General features: G+C 42.3%; 1 protein-coding gene across 22 annotated transcripts in view; it reads left to right on the top strand.

Annotated features, from left to right (window-relative positions):
• Window positions 1-18,776, top strand: part of Lpp (LIM domain containing preferred translocation partner in lipoma) — a 617,771-nt gene that overhangs the window by 496,687 nt on the left and 102,308 nt on the right. For all 22 annotated transcript variants that reach the window (XM_050160008.1, XM_050160000.1, XM_050159989.1 and 19 more), the window contains one exon: window positions 12,893-13,062. In XM_050160008.1, the coding sequence (XP_050015965.1) occupies window positions 12,893-13,062 (170 nt within the window). The remainder of the gene's footprint in view (window positions 1-12,892; window positions 13,063-18,776) is intronic.

The following is an 18,776-nucleotide window of genomic DNA, read 5'->3' as shown; positions in this document are numbered from 1 at the left end:
TGGCCTTAGAGAAGCAAATTCCCATGGAGTCCCCGTACATGAATTAGTAACCAGTTCAAATGGAGGAGAACTGACGCACTGACAATCCCAAGTGTGACTGGAGACACCAAACAGCTGGGATTCCCATGCAGTTCTGGGGAGGGCACAGTACGATGGATACTTTATAAACACCTCCGTAGTGTCTTTAAACATTATACACACATTCAACATGACCCAGATTTTCTCCTAAGTGTTGGCCTGAAGCAAACCAAAAAACCCATTTTCACATAGATTTGCACACGACAGTTGGTAGCAGCTTTGTAATTGACAGAAACTGGCAGTGTCCTTTCAAGTACAACTCCATCTATAGGTGAAAGGATGAACTGCAATAAAATAGGACTTGTCTCTCTGAGGTGATAATATGCAGAAGAACAATGGCTTGGGAGCAATGACAAGCTCATAGAAGTGTGCTCTGGCTTGGGCGTGGTGATTGCCATAGCCTATATACTTATTAAGAGTAATTAGAATGCTCACTTAAAATGGGCTCAGTTATAACATGTATAGTATACTCAAAAGTATAGTAGGATTCGGCAATTAAAAAACTTTCTGCTCTTACAGAAGACCCATATGTGGTTCCTAACTCATAGCCTGAGTTGTTCTCAGCCTCCTAATTACAGTTCCAGGGGACCTGATGCCCTCTTCTGGCTTCTGGAGGCACCTGCATGCACTTGATACACACACATGCAAGCAGGCACATATTTTTCCGATGTGTTTTGCAGAAGGCAGAAGCACTGATAACCTTAAGCGAGGGTTATCAGTTTTGTCTCTGTGTGAGCCAACCATACTGTGTCATTGCTTCATGTGCTCTCACCGCTCGGATCTTTAGAAAAGAAGAACTTGAAAACATTCATGGAGACGTTGTGATACACCTTGCTTTGAGATGTTCGTGCTTTTCCCTCTAATATTTTAAAGTTTGCTTGCACAAACCCAATTGAACAGTTTGCCTTGGTTACCTTAGTGAAATTCTTGATGAAACTATTCCAGTCCATTCAACTTAGATTCTAAGAACCTGACACATTCTCTCTCTCTCTCCCTCCCTCTCTCCCTCCCTCCCTCCCTCCCTCCCTCCCTCCCTCCCTCCCTCCACCTAGTGTTTGGGATTGAGACCCTTACTCATGCTGAGTTCATCAGAATTGCAATAGTAGCTTCAACTGTCAAGAACAGATTTGGGATCAAATGCAGTGATTCCAGCAGCTCACAGAGCAGGGATGAGGCCATGGGTATTGATTGGTTATGCCCTGTTAAAGGCAAATAGCTAAAGAGGCCTTTGAGTATAAATGGAGTCCGTCTTTTACTTTTTCCTGTGTTGAGGTTGCTTTGGTTGGGTCTGTGAAGGGGAAAGTATGCAGGTGTACCGGACAGTAGACTATTGACCCACTGCCTAATCTGTGTGTTGTGAGTGAACTGGCTAGGTAGAAGACATGGTGCCTCTTCTTTGTCTCTCTCTGAGAATCAGCCAGTAACACACAGGAGAAAGGGTTCATCATGGAAATTCCAAAGCTTGAGGAGACTCTTAATTAAATGGGATTCCCTATAGCTTCCCTTGAGGCAGCATCCCACCTGTAACATCCCAGGCGCACTGCTCAACATCTCCAGAGGACTGCAAGTCCTTCCTGCTGAACGGAGGACAAAAGGGAAGCCAGTCACAGATGGGACTGCATTGAGTAGGCGAATTTAAGTGACCAGTTTCCCATCCTGATGTTGCCTCATTTGGGTACCTACGCGATTTTGAGGACCAGATTTCTGTTCGAATCTGGTCAGGTCAGTCTGTTTGTTTGGGGTGTGTACACATGCACATGTGTGTGTGTCCTCCACGCTTGCCAACTATTGGGGTAGTGCAAAGGCATTTGCATACTAGTGGGAACTGGATGATATCGAGTTTGCTTTCTCTTTCAAATAGCATTCTTCATGGTAAGTTTTAATATTTTACTTACAATTACTGAACTACCACCGTGCACACACCACAACAGTCATAAATATTTGGAAATGTACCTACCTATATATAAATACACCCATATACTCACCAGCAAAGGCATAGCCATAAATGCACAGGTGAGGACCCTTAATTATCCTCACCTCTCTGGTCTCCCACAAAGCTATGTCCACAATAGGAATGTGGAAACTGTCCCTCACTTTTCCTTCTTTGCCCATTTAGTCTGTCCCCTTGCCCTGTATATTTTTGAAACACTTTTTAAGTGACTCCCTCTTCCCCAACCACGCCGTCAGCTGCCAGTACCAGCCTGTATTGCTAGGCAGAATAGACAATTTGGTTTTTAGCATTGGGTGACTGATGAGCAAGTGTTGGCTCTGCTTGTATTGACTGTGTGTTGGTAAATGACATTTAACTTTTTGGGGCTGCCTTTGTCTTAGTCTGCAGATTAAAGGAGATAAGGCTTAGCTGCTGGGTAGGTAGATAAAAGGCAGTCAACCATTTCTCTTCTACTTTTATTTCCTCTCTACAGAAATATCACAGTGGCTTTTAAACTCATTTCTCAACCTCTTTATTCCTCTGTAGTCATTCCTTCACTTTAAATCTAGAGTTATTAAAGCGTGTATGTAGTCATGTATGTTTGTGACTTAAAACCGCTTATATCCATTTGGCTACATCCACTTAGATCCACTTGCTTAGTCTGCTATAGAAAACCCTCTCTGGCCTGCCTTGGGTCCATGGCTGCTGACAGTCCCTACCCTCTCCCATGCCAATCGGTCCAGACTGCTAGGTGCTCTCACTCACTGCGTGATTTGTTAAAGTGCTTTGTGCCTTCCATCTTTTCCCCTTCTACTAAATTTTCCACTTTCGGCACTCCCTCTTCTACGCCTTATCTGATTGGTTCCATATATTAGGTTGTACCTGTGTGTCCATGTGTTCTAGGGAAGGTAGATACCAGGTTCCATTTATCTTTATCTTCCTAGTGACTTCTGATGCCTGACCTGTGTATAATCACTTGGTACTTGTTAATTTGAGTGTTTATATTCTATGTTGTCTTTTCTGTCTACATGTCTTTAAGAGTGGTTGCTACATGCCCAATAACCTCTCTATTAAAATATTTTCAATCTTATTAGAAATTGAATGAGTATCCATTTATTCTTCTGTGCTTTTTTAGCAAGCCTGTGTTCAGAGTTGTATTTTGAGTGCAGTTCTGGGGGAGTAGTGATATGGAATATGTAGGACATTATTACAGAACCACATAAAAAGACAAGAGTCAGGTAAGAACGAAATTCTCTCAAACAGTGGGCTTGGATTAGACCCAAGACGCTGATGAGATAGGGTTTAGCAGGGAGAAGGGGAAATTCAGGATACATGGAACACGAGGGAAGCATTTTACAACCCCTTTTCCAAGCTGTGGAAGGAGGTCATTGCTATCTGCTGGACGGCCATATGAATAGTCATGTGGGTCAATAAATATTTCATGCAAGTACAACTTAAGTAGCTGTTCTAAATAGTCTAGGAGCTTTCAAGTAAGAATTGTTTCAATTACATTGTTTAAACTTTTTTAACTCCATAAATCTCATATACAAACTTTTGAAGTTGGTGAGGTCCTCAAAAACTATCCTAAGGAAAGGGATGGCATAAACAAGATGGATGAAGATGCTCACCACTCTCTTTTGTACGTTCTCTCTTTGTTCCTCCCAGTAGGACCTCCCAGTCCTTGGGAATCATCATTCTAACAATGCTGGAAACCCTCTAGTTCTTCCTCGGTCACCTACTAGCTTATGAAAGCGAGACTGTGGCTCCGGGGGCTCAAATGACCATCTTTCTCTGAATGATAGAGCCAAGCCTCCCATCTCGTTGCTCTTGACGCTAGCTGTTCATCCGGTTTCAGTTTCACACATCCCATGGATAGCATCTGAAGCTCTGGAAGTTTCTGTAATAAACATCATCTCTCACTCCTGAGACACCCTCTCTCTTGGTTGTACCACCTGCAGCAAGCGAAATTATTCCTCGGTGTTTACACCTTTCGAATATTTATAGACCGTCATCACGGCACTCCTTAGTCATCCTCCAGCCTCCTCGCGTTGCATATATAGCTCCTTTAATCCTGCTACAAAGTCAGGCTCTTCAGCCTCTTAATCACTCCTACCATTCTCTCTCCAGCGCCTATGAGAGAACAGTTTGAATGTATTCCAGATGGCAACAGACTAACCCCAGCATGTTGTAACTAGGGGAGAATAACACACTGAGGAGATGAAAGGAACAATCTACAGGTTAATTAGTAGTGTGGCCACAAATATGTGCACAGTTTGTTTCAGAAATAAAGCAAGCTGTATTTGTTGTAACTGTCTCCACTTTGAACTCGGTAGAATGTTGACAATGCCAAGCTGTGTTGACGGTCCAAATAGTCACTAAAGATCTTCAACTTTGTACTCCCTGTGTGCAACTCTTGCCCAAGATGAACTTCAAATAATAGCCCATAGTAAGACAAAAAGACGTGACTGGTTTCTCTGTGTAGTGTTAAGCGTTCTCTAGTGTCTGAGCTTCATCTAAGCTCAGGAAGGGAGGATCTTTGATTTGGCTCTCTATTAGGCACGTGGGTGTTAGTCATCTCGTAAAATTAGCTGTGTTTACTGAACATGATAGCCCAAGTATGGGAACAACATTAGCACAGTAGGGATTGCTGAGAAGTCCTTCACTAATATCAATAGAACATGGCCATTTCCAGGTTCTCTTCTCTGTTCGTTTGTTTGCTTTTAATTTCATAACTTCCATAACGTTTTAAAAATGTGGAGTCTTAAAGGGCTATGCAGAAATTGCCACTGACTGATTTTCTCTGTACCTTGGGATAGTCTTGATTTAATTCAGTTTGTGTGCTTTTCTTACAAAATGTGTCTTGGAATGAAAAGCTGAAGTAAGAAGAAGCCCTTAAAAAAAGCTCTTGATTCCTATATGTATTTTTTCAGTGACGAGGATGGATTTAGAGGGCATTGCTTATTGTACTGTCATTTAGCCAAGTGGGCCTGGGCTGTATAAGAAAGGTGGATGACCAGGTATAGTCATGCCTGCCTTGAAGTAGAAGTAGAAGCCAATAGATCCCTGCAAATTCAAGGCCAGCCTTGTCTACATAATGAGTTCCTGTCCAGCCTGGGTTACATAGTAAAACCCTGTCTTACGAAAGGAAAGAAAACCTGGAAACTCCCAGATTGTTTCTCTGTTGCTGACCAAAATCAAACCAACTTGGGGGGCAAGGAATAGTGCTTACTTGCTTTACAGGTTACAGTCTAACATGGAAGAATGCTACTACTGGCTTGCTCTGCCATTGGTTTCCTCAGTTATATTTGTTAGACAGCCCAGGCCTACCTGCGGGGAAGGGGGGAATAGCACCACCCAGAGTGCACTGGACCATCAGGTATCATTCATTACTCCAGAAAATGCCTCCTGGACATACCCACAGCAAATATGATAGAGGTAGTTCCTCAACAGGTATCATTCATTACTCCAGAAAATGCCTCCTGGACATACCCACAGCAAATATGATAGAGGTAGTTCCTCAACAGGTATCATTCATTACTCCAGAAAATGCCTCCTGGACATACCCACAGCAAATATGATAGAGGTAGTTCCTCAACAGGGACTTCCTCTCCTCAGATAGCTTTGTCAAGATTTGTGTCAGGATGACAAAAGCTATTACAGAAAAGTGGCTGAGGATGAGCCTGAAGCCCGGAAGTTTCCCCACTTTAAGCTCCTGTCTTAAGTTTCTGCCTTGGCTTCCTTTGATGATACACTGTAAACAACAACATGAAATAAGCCCTTCTTTCCCCAGATGGCTCTTGGTCACACTGTTTACCACAGCAACAGAAAGCAGGACAGAGGGGATGTTATCAGGCCAGATCTGTATGACTCCTAGGAAATGTTTCTTTTCCCAAGGTCTCTCATGGTCCATGAAGTGTTCCTTGAGCCCAACCAAGTTCTTCCTAGAGAATTTCTATCTGTGCCTTCCTCCTGCAGGTATCTCTGATGTTCTTGCAGGTTGATCAGCTCTGGTAATTTCTTTCTGTTCTCTTCTCTAAAGCATTTGTTTGTAGCTCAGGAAATATGAGTGCTAGCAGAGTTCATTAGAATATTTTCAATCTTTTATATTTACAACCAAGCAATTCTGCCAATCTGAAGGTGGCGAAGAAGGACAGCTATTTTCTCTCACATCCAAAGCAAGACTGTGAAGGACTTAGTCTCTGAATGAAAGAGAAGGGGGAAGTAGAAACCTTCTCATGTTTTATTCAGATGTTAACAAAGAAATTGAGAAGTGTGTTTCCTTAAAATTGACACCATTTTTGTCCCAAATGTTCCGGTGAGTTATAGCAGGCGACGGCAAGCAGGAGCGGTGAGGGGAGCATTTTCCAGGAGCTCAGTCCCGGTGGGAAGTATTACCTCCAAGTAATACACTAATCACTTTGAATCCTGCATATTTTCACATACTGTGTGCATACATACGGATATTAATAACTGTTCCCCAGACGTCACTTCAGCACTTGGAGAGCTCCGTGTTGCTAAGCAAGTGCCGGAGATGGAATCAGATACAGATGGCAGTTGAGCAAAGAGGAATTTACAGAGATGCATGCCTGCGAGGGCCTGAGGTCCTGAGACTCCATGCCCAGAGGTCTCTCATTTTATGCCAGCTCTGTGTGGTATTCATTGACCCACTCCACTGAGAACACAAATGATATTACTAGTGTTTCAAAATCTGTCTACTCTCATCATCCCTACATTTCATGCAATGGTTTTTGCATAAACTTTCCTTACAGTGTGGTCCCCTAATAGAAACCATAGATATATGTGTACACTCTTTTGTATATGTGTTCCATCTCCATAGTTACAACAATATATCTTAGAGGAATTCATATTTTATAATACACATAAGTGAGTGTGTGTATATTATACAGGAGGAAAAAGAGAGAGAAGGGGGGGAGAGAGCCTCTTCTCCATACTACCTGCAGATATCTCCGACTAAGGTTGAAAATCTTGTAGTATATAGGGCTCCAGTAGGTGAAGTAGCTTGCTTAAGGTCATATGTATGGTATATCTAGACCAAATCCAAATCTTCTACCCTGAAATTTACAATTACTCTTGTACTTTACGTTCATTTAACAGAAAACACAAAATGGGAAGCCTTCTGTCAAGTGACTATTTAACAATATTGTGTAAAATAGTTCACACACTGGATGTGGCCGAACCGGGCCTGGAACCTTGTGCTCTTGACTCAGATCTCCCTCCCATCCTGCTACCATGACTCCAGGCTTCAGTACCCAGCAGATAAGTCTGCAGCGTGCCAACCTGCTTCTGAGAAAATGAAATTATCATGGTGGCATGGATGGTCCAGGAGCATCACTGGTTCTGGAATCATCCTGGTAGACTTTAGCAGCAGCCCAGGCAGTATCTCAAAGAAATGTTTTTATCAGAGAGAGGGTAAAACTGCGTGTGCTCAGGAAATCGCACCTGATAGGTCAAAGACACCCCGACGGGATGTAGCATATTTGTAAGAGAGTGTGCACAGCCTGCAGGAGTGCAAAGGCCTGGAGCTCAGTCCTGGTTCTGCCACTGATTGCTATGGGATCTTACTCAAGTCAGTGTCTCGCTTAGCATTTGTTCTATGTTCTGTGTTACTAATAAGAAGATTGAATGAGATAATCAACACCCTACACATTCGGGGCCTGTCTGAAGCCTCTCAGGAGCACATTATAGACATTGGGTCTCGAAGTAGACAAGGAGACTAATTGGCTTCCTACAGAGATTGTGCCAATTGAGACTGTCACCTACCACTGGTGCCGGCCTTGTATGTCAGGGTCATATTAGCTGACTCATAGATCACTGTTGGATCCCTCAAAGGTCAGCTCTGCTACCTACTTCTCAGCTCATTCACAAGGTTATTCCCGTGCCAGTTCCTTTGATGAAGGGGGAGATGGTCTTATTTACAATTCCAGATGAGCCAGAATTTCAAAAGACTGTACTTAAAGCATGCATTTTTGCCTTTTTGTGATTTAAATTTGTATCTCCCCTTGGAGCGGGGACTGGAAGGCAGAAATACTTTAGTAGCCACACAATGTTAATAGTCCATTTTTTTACTGCTATGACATAATAGCTGAGACTAGATAATTTGTAAAGCACAGAAATTTCTTTATAGATCTAGAGACTGGGTTTTCCAACATAAGACACTGGCAAGGTTGTTGACTTGTCAAGACCCCTGTGTGCTTCCAGGATGGTACCTTGTTAGTGCATCATTGCTTAGTATCTTGCTTCATAAACCCTCCTAAGGGCCTTCCCAAACTCTAGAGGGAGATGCCCTTTATGACCTTGCATATCCATGGTTATTATATTGCTGTTCACACTTTACCTCAAGGACTGTAAGGCAGCATGTCACGTGCGTATCAGTGGTTATGGTAGCACAGCAGTGAATTGATGTAATGAGCCTAGGTGTCTGAACAGAGGAGGGATGAAGTTGGGGCTGGAAAGATGGCTCCAGGATTAAGAGCCACGACTGCTAATCCAAAAGACCCAGGTTGGATTTCCAGCAACCCCATGTGACTCCCAGCAGCCTATAACTACAGTTCCAGGGGATCCACCTTCTTCTGGCCTCCTCAGACACCAGGCACACCGCTTGGTGCATAAACATTCATGCAGACTGAACAGTTACATGCAAGAAACAAATAAGTCTTGAACAACGGCTCTAAGTAGAATTGCTAAAGCAGAAGACTAAAGAATGTCACTCTCAGAGGGCCCTACAACACAAAGAACTCTAGGCCACTAATGAATGCTGAGAGCACCGGAACCAACAGTCTCTCCCAGGCTTGGCTCCTGATTGGTTATCCAATACAAAGTGGTCAGCTCTGAAATCACACAATCACACACATACACACACACAAACAAAAATGGACACAAGATGGCGCTTGTGTGTGTATAGTGTGTGTGTCGTGTGTGTGAAACAATAATAGAGAGAAAGAGGATATCATTATGAGAGTGGACTGGACTGGGGAGGGACTGGAGGCAGGAAAAGGATAAAGGAAGTAGGATAATTATATTTTAGTTAATATGTAGAAATTAATTAATTAATGTTTTTAAAAAGAAAAAGGAAATCAGGCAATGGGGACCAGCCCAGGAAGCAGCATTTTTCCTGGGCTATGTTTCACTTAAAAAAAAAGAACAACAACAAAGTAATGTCATTTGGAGGAAAATCGATACAACTGGAGATAATTTTATCAAGCTAATTAAGTCTCAGAAAGACAGATATTTCATGTTTTATCTCACTCGTGGGTCCTTGATTTTACGTGTGTGTGTGTGTGTGTGCGTGCGCGCATGCACATACACAGGCAAAATAGAAATGAAACTGTCTAGGCTAGCTGTCTTTGGGTTACTATTGCTTTGATAAAAAACATCATGATCAAATACAGCTTGGGAAGGAAAGGTTTGTTTTGCTTACACTTGCACATCACAGTTTATCATTGAAGGACGTTAGGACGGGAACTCCAGCAGGGCAGGAGCCTGGAGGCAGGAGCTGTGGAGGGGGCTTCTTACTGCCTTCTTCCCCATAGCTTACTCAGCCTGCTTTCTTATAAAACCCAGGACCACCAGCCCAGGGGTAGCATCACCCACTTTCCCCCATCAATCACTCATTAAGAAAATGTCCCACTGCAGCATGAGAGTATGAAGGAATTTTCACAATCAAGGTTCCTTCCTCTCAGACTGTGACTTGTGTCAAGTTGACATAAAACTAGCCAGCTCGATAGCAAAAGGATGAACAAGAGACAGAAAGGGCTGGAAAGAGGGGGCAGACGCAGCAGAGTGTGAGGTACTGGCCAAAGTTCTTCTTTTTTTTTTTTAAAGATTTATTTATTTATTATGTATACAGTATTCTCAGTATTCTGTCTTCATGTATGCCTGCAGGCCAGAAGAAGGCACCAGATCTCATTACAGATGGTTGTGAGCCACCATGCGGTTGCTGGGAATTGAACTGAGGACCTTTGGGAGAGCAGGCAGTGCTCTTAACCGCTGAGCCATCTCTCCAGCCCCTGGCCAAAGTTCTTATACACTTTCTTGAAAATGTCCTTTGCTTGCAGTGATTATTAGGAAAGTATTTTTAAATCAAATATTCTTTTTGCAAGTTATAAAGTGAGCACAACCTCCAAGCATGAAAATAATCCTATTCGCTGATAACTTTACTTGCTTAGCCTGTTGGTTTTCCTAGACTGTCCCTCTCTACTGACATATTGTCTACTATTTAGTTGAAATACTCTGGCTGTTCGGGTTTAGCTCAATTATTAAGACTCCCATAAGGCCTTTCCATTTGTAGCAGTAAGACAATCACAGGTTCAGAGCGATGAGGAAGCCCTTGTAGTCTCCCAGGCTAAGGAAACCTGATTTACAAAGTTGGTTTCGTCAACCTTAAGGAAGTTGCTCCACATGGGAAACTGGAGAAAAGGGCACAGGCTCCAAAGCCAGCACAGACAGTAATAATATATGAGATCTCTTGTTGTGTGTGGAGGCCCTTGGTTCACTTGGTTTGTTAAGCATTGCTCAGTTCTGGCTGCTGGCACTGTTTCCGAGCTCCTGCCTCCTGTTGCCTAGTCAACTGTGTTTCCTTTATCCCTGATGGCTTGAAGCCTGTCAACCATCCCTCTGACCGTGCCTATTTCAAGCACCGATAATTTTATCTAAAAGATGGGCATTAAGGTTGTGGTACCTTAAAGGATACCCCTCTGCTTGAGTCGCTCGCCTTGCATTCTGAATGCCCTCCCAAAGGAACGGTTTGTACAATTTTGTTAATATAAAGGGGGAACATTTGGGCACCTTTTCTCTGTTGCTGGTTTGTAGAGCTATTTTTAACTTTTGTTCTTTGCTGATTTTTTTCTGTGCCTGTGAATCGTAAGGTGCCAGACTGGCTGCCCTTGAGGCTGGTGTCCCTAATTTATCCCCAGAACGGGAACAATACAGGGGGTGACAGAACTGGTCATGTCTGGGTCCAGCACATTAGCCTGACCTACTCTGGGAGAATATTGCCCAGACATAAAGAGGGAATTGTTTCTGGGAATGCAGGCCATCTGCTTTGGTGGTGAGCAGACAAAACGTTTTGCCATCACCAGGCACGACAATGTTTTTGCATCCAGTAAACCACAGACATCCATCCTTTCTTTGGGGAAAAACTGCAGTGTTTTTCTCCCTCTCTACCTGTCAACATTCTTTAAGGTCAAATTCAATTGCCTGTTTCCTCAGGAAACTCCCAGACAGCTTGCTTAGATGTGACTTCCCTTGCATATTTCTATAGGACGCTCTTCCGCAGCGTGCCGTACATGTAGTCATGGATTGTTGGACATAGGAAGCTGCCACAATCACTGTAAGAAGCACTGATGGTGACTGGTCCACTTCTTGATGTCATACAAAAGCAGATTGTTGTACTGGACAAAGAGCATACCCTTGGAGTCTGCTAAATAGATTGAAAACCAAAACATTCCTGTCTAGAGTGGGCTTTTCCTGTAAGCTGGTCATTAAAGTTGTTCCAGGCCCAGGGTAGCTGTCCAGCTCCGCAGATCCCTTATGAACTCAGGCTCTTGATTCCATGAACCTCACTTTGAGCATTCATGGTCAAGACCCAAACAGCTACTTCTGCTGCCGAGTCAGCCACCATGGCCATCACACGATCCCCTCCTTATTTTGGCAAAGTACGTTTCATAGATCCTATGTGCTTCTCAGTATCCTATTAAGTGATCTTTCAACTTATTAAGAGAGAAGTTAATATAGAAAAATAAGTGCGTTGACTTATACTTAGTTTATATTATAAAAATTATACTTCTCAAGGGAATTCAGCGGGTTCTTAATAATATTCATATGGCTTGGTCAATTTGCCCCACCTCTCAGTCTGTGTTCTACAATAAAATGTCATTTGTTGGCATGAAACCCTCAGAGGTATTCCATCAATTTTCAAAGCATGCTCAGTTTTTTTAGTAAACCAATAAAGTTTGGATAATGGTTTTTGTTGTTTTGAGAATAATCACAAAAATTGCAGCCAGTGAAAGAAATTAGCTCTCTTACTATGAGTGGAGAAGGTACATGACTTGGAAGGAGCATTTCTAATTCTGTGTCTGATGCTGAAAAATAAGTGTAAGGGAACTCTTGGATAGAAGTTTATCATAATTGTGTTAAATATCAAGGAAAAAAAACACAATGCTGAAATTTTACAGCAACACCATTGGAATACAGACAGTCATTTTTAAAGACTTGAACTCTTCCCGGTGTTTGACTGATGATGCTTCAAGTTTGTTTGTTTAATTTTTTTAAAGATTCCTCCAGTCCTGCAACAGAATCCAAAGGAATATTTCCAGGACCAAATACAACCCGAGAGAAATCTATTTACCTCTTCTTATTGAAACATTTACCCCTCCCAGTTTCAAGTGTGAAGTGGCTGTCAGTCCGATGTGATGGGGTGCTGAAAGCCTTCTTCAGTGTGAAGTCACTCCATAATATTCCATAATGCCAGATCCGCAGCGATGTTCATACAGAGCCCAGAACAGGCAATGCAGCCGTGGGGTTGGAGTAGACACTACTCAGGCAGGGCTGCTTGGGTATGAAATTAGTTAAATATCTTCTGTGACTTTAATGTTCCCCGACTTTAGAGTAAGAATAGTAAATCCACATAGAGTGTCATGAGTAGGAAATGAGCTGATCCAAGAACTTCAAGAAAATGTTAGCCATCCATGAGCTAGTTCATGCAGTGATGGCAGTGGAGATGGTGGTGGGGTCGCTAGTTAGTGTAGTAATACCATTAATGCTGTGTCTCTAGCTGCTACAGGATGAGCCTGCTGCCTCACTCACCTTGGCTTCTTTGGGATGACCCAGGAGTTCCTCTGTAACAAGCAACCCTTTATCTTGCAGGCCGTTGTGCTCGCTGTGGGGAGAACGTGGTTGGGGAAGGGACAGGATGCACCGCCATGGATCAAGTCTTCCACGTGGATTGCTTCACCTGCATCGTCTGTAATAACAAGCTCCGAGGACAGCCTTTCTATGCCGTGGAGAAGAAGGCCTACTGTGAGCCCTGCTACATTGTAAGTCCCCACACTGGGTCTTCATCTGCTTTGCCTTCTTTGACAAAACACCAGTCACTCCACATAAATGTCGCCATCAATGCTTTGAACTTCAAAAGATGTGTACATGCGTAAATTGCCATACTGTGTTTATGTGTGTGTGTGTGTGTAGTTAGCATCATAGGAGGTCAGAAAATTGTGTTGGGAGACAGTTGCCTTTCAATTAGCAGTTTGCCAGAAAGGTTTCCTGGCCTCTATGTAGAAACGGTATGTTCTCTGTGATGTATACGAATGGTTCCTCGTTGGCATCCTGTTACTCAGTCTCATTCTGCATTTGAAGTCCCAGTACTTTGGAGAAGACTTAGTAGATCTTCCAAACTTCTGGGCTAATGATCTCTGCAGAATCATTTTTAGTTCCCCAATCCCCAGGTTGTCTGTGATGTAAAGAACCTCTTTGTTATAGAGTCCCTTGAGGTAGTAAGGCTGTTCTGTTTTAAAAGAACAAACCTATGCTCAGTGATTGAACATAAGTCACATTTTCTCAGCATTTTACATTGCTTTTTAATCTACTAAGATGCCTTCTGATCTCGTGGTTTGATGAATTATAAAATGATTTTCTGTCCAAAGTAAATTCCTTTGCTGTCTTTCTGGCTGTGACTTATATGTGGAACATATTTGTGGGAAAAGTAGTACCTTTTGCTAACCTAAAAAACAGCCTTGGTTGTCCCCACTGCCAAGCCCTTCCAACATTAAAAAACCTTGAGGAGCTGGGCGGTGGTGGCGCACGCCTCTAATCCCAGCACTCAGGAGGCAGAGACAGGTGGATCTCTGTGAGTTCAAGGCCAGCCTGGTCTACAAGATCTAGTTCCAGGGCAACCAGGGCTATTACACAGAAAAACCCTGTCTCGAAAAGCCAAAAAATAAAAATATAAAAAAAAAATAAGAAAAAGAAAAGAAAACTTGAGAATAAGGTACTAGACCCAGAAATTTGCGAGTCTCCAGAGTTCAGTTATTGGCATTTTTGCCTCAGTTGGTGTCTTAATGAGGGTGTCTTATTGCTGTGACAAAACACCATGACTAAAAGAAACTTGGGAAGGAAAGGGTTTATTTCAGCTTATATCCCCAGGTAACAGTCCCTCACTAAAGAAAGTCAGGGCAGGACCATGGAAGCAGGAACTGATGTAGAGGACATGGTGCTTACTGGCTTGCTCCCCATGGCTCACTCAGCCTGCTTTCTTACAGAACCCAGGACCACCAGCCCAGGATGGCCCCACCTACAATAGGCTGGGTCCTTCCCCACCAATCACTAAATATAAGACAATGCCCTACAGGTTTGCCTACAGCCCAGTCTTAAGAGGCATTTTCTTAATTGAGATTGCCTCCTTTTCAGTGACCTTAGGCTGTGTCAAGTTGACACAAAATTAACCAGCCCAGTTGCTAACAACATTCTGGACCATTGAACTTATTGAAACACAGGGGTGTGCAGCACAGAGCTCAGTTTTCCATGACTGAGATTTTATATATATTCATATAATATTACATTGCATCTCTTAGGTTCGATTTTATTTTGTTTTTCTTCAGGAGCAATGTAAACACATGTAGCGTCATTATATTGTCATCAGCTAAAGATGTGGGAGAAAAAGAGAAAATAAACCATTTTAAGGTCACTTGTTAGCTTCTCTAGAAGGGAGAAGAGAGATACAGGAGAGAGGTGACTTCTGCTTACCACTGGACACAGCCAGGGCTGTATTAGCCACATGTCCTTCTGGTCCTGTGATTTGGGGAGTACTGATTGTATTTAGTTATTCAGACCATAAATGCCATGTTGTTCTGGAAGATGCATTGTCTACATAAGATAAGTCTAGGCTGCAAAATCTCACCTCTTAGGTCATTCAGCTCAAGTACTACACTTTGGAATCTTTGTTGAAAAGAGGAAGGCCTCTTTTAAGTCTGACCTCTTTTAAGTGGGCACAACTTTCTAATGGCCCAGGACTCCATTGTGAAATCCTTTTCATTGCTGCAAATTTGGTGGCAGCAGAAGCAAGCTCTAGCATGCTTTTGACATGGAGCAGTTCCTTTTTTGTTTTTTGTTTTTTTTTCCCGAGACAGGGTTTCTCTGGCAGTTACTTTTTTATAGCTCCTGTTTGGTCCTTTTTTTGACTGTGTCTCTGACTGTTGCTATTGTAGCAATGCTTTTGTGGAAGACTTCTTCAGCTGCTCATTTTTATGCTTTTTAAGCAAGTGTCTCACATACAGGACTAAGAAACCATGTAAGAGTATGCAGAGAACATGAGTTTGAACTGGATTCAGTCAAAGCTTTCCGTCTTGGACAAGTTACTTGATCTTTCTAAGCCTTGGTTGTCTTATCCATATAATGGAATTGGTGGCACTGGTTTCCCATAAGACTCCCGAAGATGGAATGAGGTAATCTTTGTTAGCACCCTTGGTCTGCTCAGGAAAAGCTATTGAACAAACATTACATTTGAACTCAATTATAATTAGATTTGGTGACCTATTTACCATTCCTGATGTGTGCAGTGAAACTCAGACTCCCTCTGCTCTGGGAAGCTGTTTCGCTCCTTAAATCTGCCTATCTTCCTTTTTTCTTTTCTTTAATGTTTACTTTCCTGGGTGAGTAACAAGGCTTCAATTTTGTATTTTTAATCGTTTTCTGTAGTGCATCGGCTCAGAATGCAGACTGTTGCAAGGATAAGCTATCTGAGATTATTTAGGATGCTAGAACTCTCTGCTCTGGTCGCGTATCGTGCACTGCACTTATAGCCAGGAAGACTATCTGGGAGATATTCAATCATACACTTGGAAGAGCTATGTGAATTCAAATAATGAACCTTACTATCTCCTCCGTGATTTCTCCCCACTACTAAGAACCTGTAGTCGGGGCCCTTCTTTAATGACATCTTTCCATAGCTACTTGGAAAGATAATTTAAGTCTTATCAGAATTCAATTCCACTCTACTCAAAGACCTCCTGTCCAAAATTGATTTCAGAGTTCAACACAGGCCTTGTGCCCTCAAAAGTGTTAGCAGTTCAACTTCTATGAAACTTTCACGGTTCTAATAAGCTGCATGCTGAACCTACAGAGAAAATAGAGAAAAAGGAAGTCAGTGTTAATTAGGACAAACTTGTTTTGAAGGTAGACTTGGTCAAACAGTCATCACTAGGGCTCCTTGTCCCTCTCCAGGAGCTAAAATTCTAGAATAAGAGATACTGTCTATGTGATTTATGCAGGTAGGCTCTTGTCTCGCTGCTGGACATGAGTGTTCCAAAGAAATTGTCAAGATAGCCAAGAAAATTAAGTCCCTGAGCATCCTTTAGACAGGAGTTTCTTTTCTCTTTTCTTTATTGTTGTTTTTACTTAATTGATGTAATAAGAACATCAAAGTCAGTGGCTTAGTTAATTATTTCTTTGTAAGGACCAACCACTCATGTCTGACTCTTGACCCAAGAGTGAGGCATGTAAAACAAACATTGAATTTCTTCATAATCAGTTATTGATAAACCTATAATCATATTTATATTTAATATTTGTATACTCAGACGTATCCTTAAGATCTCTTGATTGTGCACCAGCATCTGTGGTCAGTTGGATTTCCTTCGCTGGGGTAATGTTGTGCTCTTCATGTGTGCTTCTCTTGTTTTCTGTTTATTAACCTAGTATGAATATGTGTGCAGTGCGCCTTGGCAGCGCTCTTCACTGTTAGCCTCTAACCTGTTTAGGTTTCCTTATGTTTATGAACTACATTCTAAAGCCAGGTATATTTCCCAGCCTTCTGTCATTGCAATATGCTTAAAGAACATTGAGTAAAATATTAATATCATTCAAATGACTTAGCATTTTTTTTTCATTTCGATTTCCAACTCAAGTAATAATAAGATGTAATGCTGAGTGTGTTGACTTTACCTTCCTACGGTTCTTGATTTTGAAAACCTATAACTATGGCCTAGGTCCTAGAGCTGTCTTGCCTCAGCTTTGTTGGTGCTGGGAGATGCCGCCATGCCTAGCACGTATTTCTTTAGAAAGCTGTTTCTGGTTGACGAGACCATTACAATGAGTTCATTTATTAAACTATATGCTATTTCCTGTTAGATAGATTTATTCACTGGAGTCAATGTGATAAGTTCACTACATCCTAATTATTTTAACTGATGCTTGTATCGTTGGTAGTTAAGTCAATAAATCTTGTAAATGCTGAGTTTTTGATTAGTCATATAGTTTCAAATAATCAACAGATTAAAACGAAGAGCACTAAACTTTATGAGGAAGTAAAATGATTTAAATAGAATCTATCTATCTTGGCCCTCACTCTCTGATTATAGCAATGGGTACCTCATTTACCTTCCTATGGCCAGAGTGCTCTTTTTTTTTTAATGAAGTTAGATATTAATTCCTTAATGTCATCGATAAGAAATGAGCAAGTGGGTTACTTTTTTGTGTCATGAAACTATTGGCTGCATAACAGATGGGTCTGATAAGTGACTGTGTCACTGTGATATGGTAGAGAAGCTGTAGCACACAATGGGGCATGTCTTAGCTGCTGTTGATATAGAAATGTTGGAAGTTGGCCTCATAGAAGGAACACAAGGGCACATGAGGAGAGCAGTGCTTTGCTTACAACCATTTGTGTCTTCAGGTATGAAGAGCATCAACAAGGCCTCCTGTTTCTTTGACATTCTGCTCTTACTGAGATGAGTGAGCATACTCCCGAGCCGGAGAATAATAACAAAGGAACACTTGCCTTCTTCTTAGCACTCAGTCTGGGCCCAGCGACACACACATCAGAAAATCTCAGCCAAAGTCCACTTATGAAACAGTGATTCCGGGCTGTGGAACAGAGTGGCTGGAAAGGTGGGACAGGCGTTTTTATTAGAATTGCAATCCTAATGGCTAGCAAGACCTCTGGAAGTGGCAAGCCAGTTTCCTTGGAGACAAACTTGAAGGTACCAGAACTGGCATTGTAATGACTTACACATTAGAAGCCTTTTTCTCTCTTACGTCGCTAAATGGCCAAGTTAAAGCAGTGTAAATTTTCAAATCCATTAAGAGGTAGTTTTTGTGCCTCTGCAGGAAAGCTGTCCTTTTATGTACTCAAGTTCCTCCTAATGGAATGTTTTAAAAGCAGTTAGAACCAGGGCCTCGTGTGGGCGTTGGAAAAGGAACCAAAGAGTTGGGACGGAATCTGAAAAATCCACACAAACATCCCTCTTCCCTGACCGCCCACCTCTGCTCTCCTCCCCGTGATGTGTCTCCTTCTGCCTCCCTTCATCTCTGACTGCACACACCACCCACACACTTAGACACATTCATTTCTGGTGTCTTACTGTCACCCCGCTAGCACTCTCCCAATAATAAGAAAAGCGGTTCAAGAATGAGAAACATCTTTAAAACACTCTCATAGGAGGTTTGACCACAGGCACCCTAGGTGTTATATCCCCCATTCCTGAGCGTCTGTTATGGCACGGCGTGCCTGTTGGAACTACCATAGGCAAGGGAAGATTGTTAGGCCCTGCTACAAATGAGGCTTTGTTGTGAGCAAAGGAAAAGACAAAGACCAGAAAGTGTTCTTCTGAGCTGGTTTTTCCCAAGGTCCGTATTACCACTCTTAAAAGTAGCATTCCCCTTCCTGAAAACCCAGGAATGCTGCCAGCCCCTGGCTACCTACCTTAAAGTCATGAGGCCTTCTGTGCTCAAGATTTGAATTGATGACCACCAGCCT

The sequence above is a fragment of the Alexandromys fortis genome, unplaced genomic scaffold (genome assembly GCF_014885135.2).
Source record: "Alexandromys fortis isolate MF-2015 unplaced genomic scaffold, M_Fortis_MF-2015_v1.1 scaffold_100_3062768_6864082, whole genome shotgun sequence".
In the NCBI taxonomy this organism is placed as follows: domain Eukaryota; kingdom Metazoa; phylum Chordata; class Mammalia; order Rodentia; family Cricetidae; genus Alexandromys; species Alexandromys fortis.
This window is presented reverse-complemented; position numbering and strand designations above follow the sequence as displayed.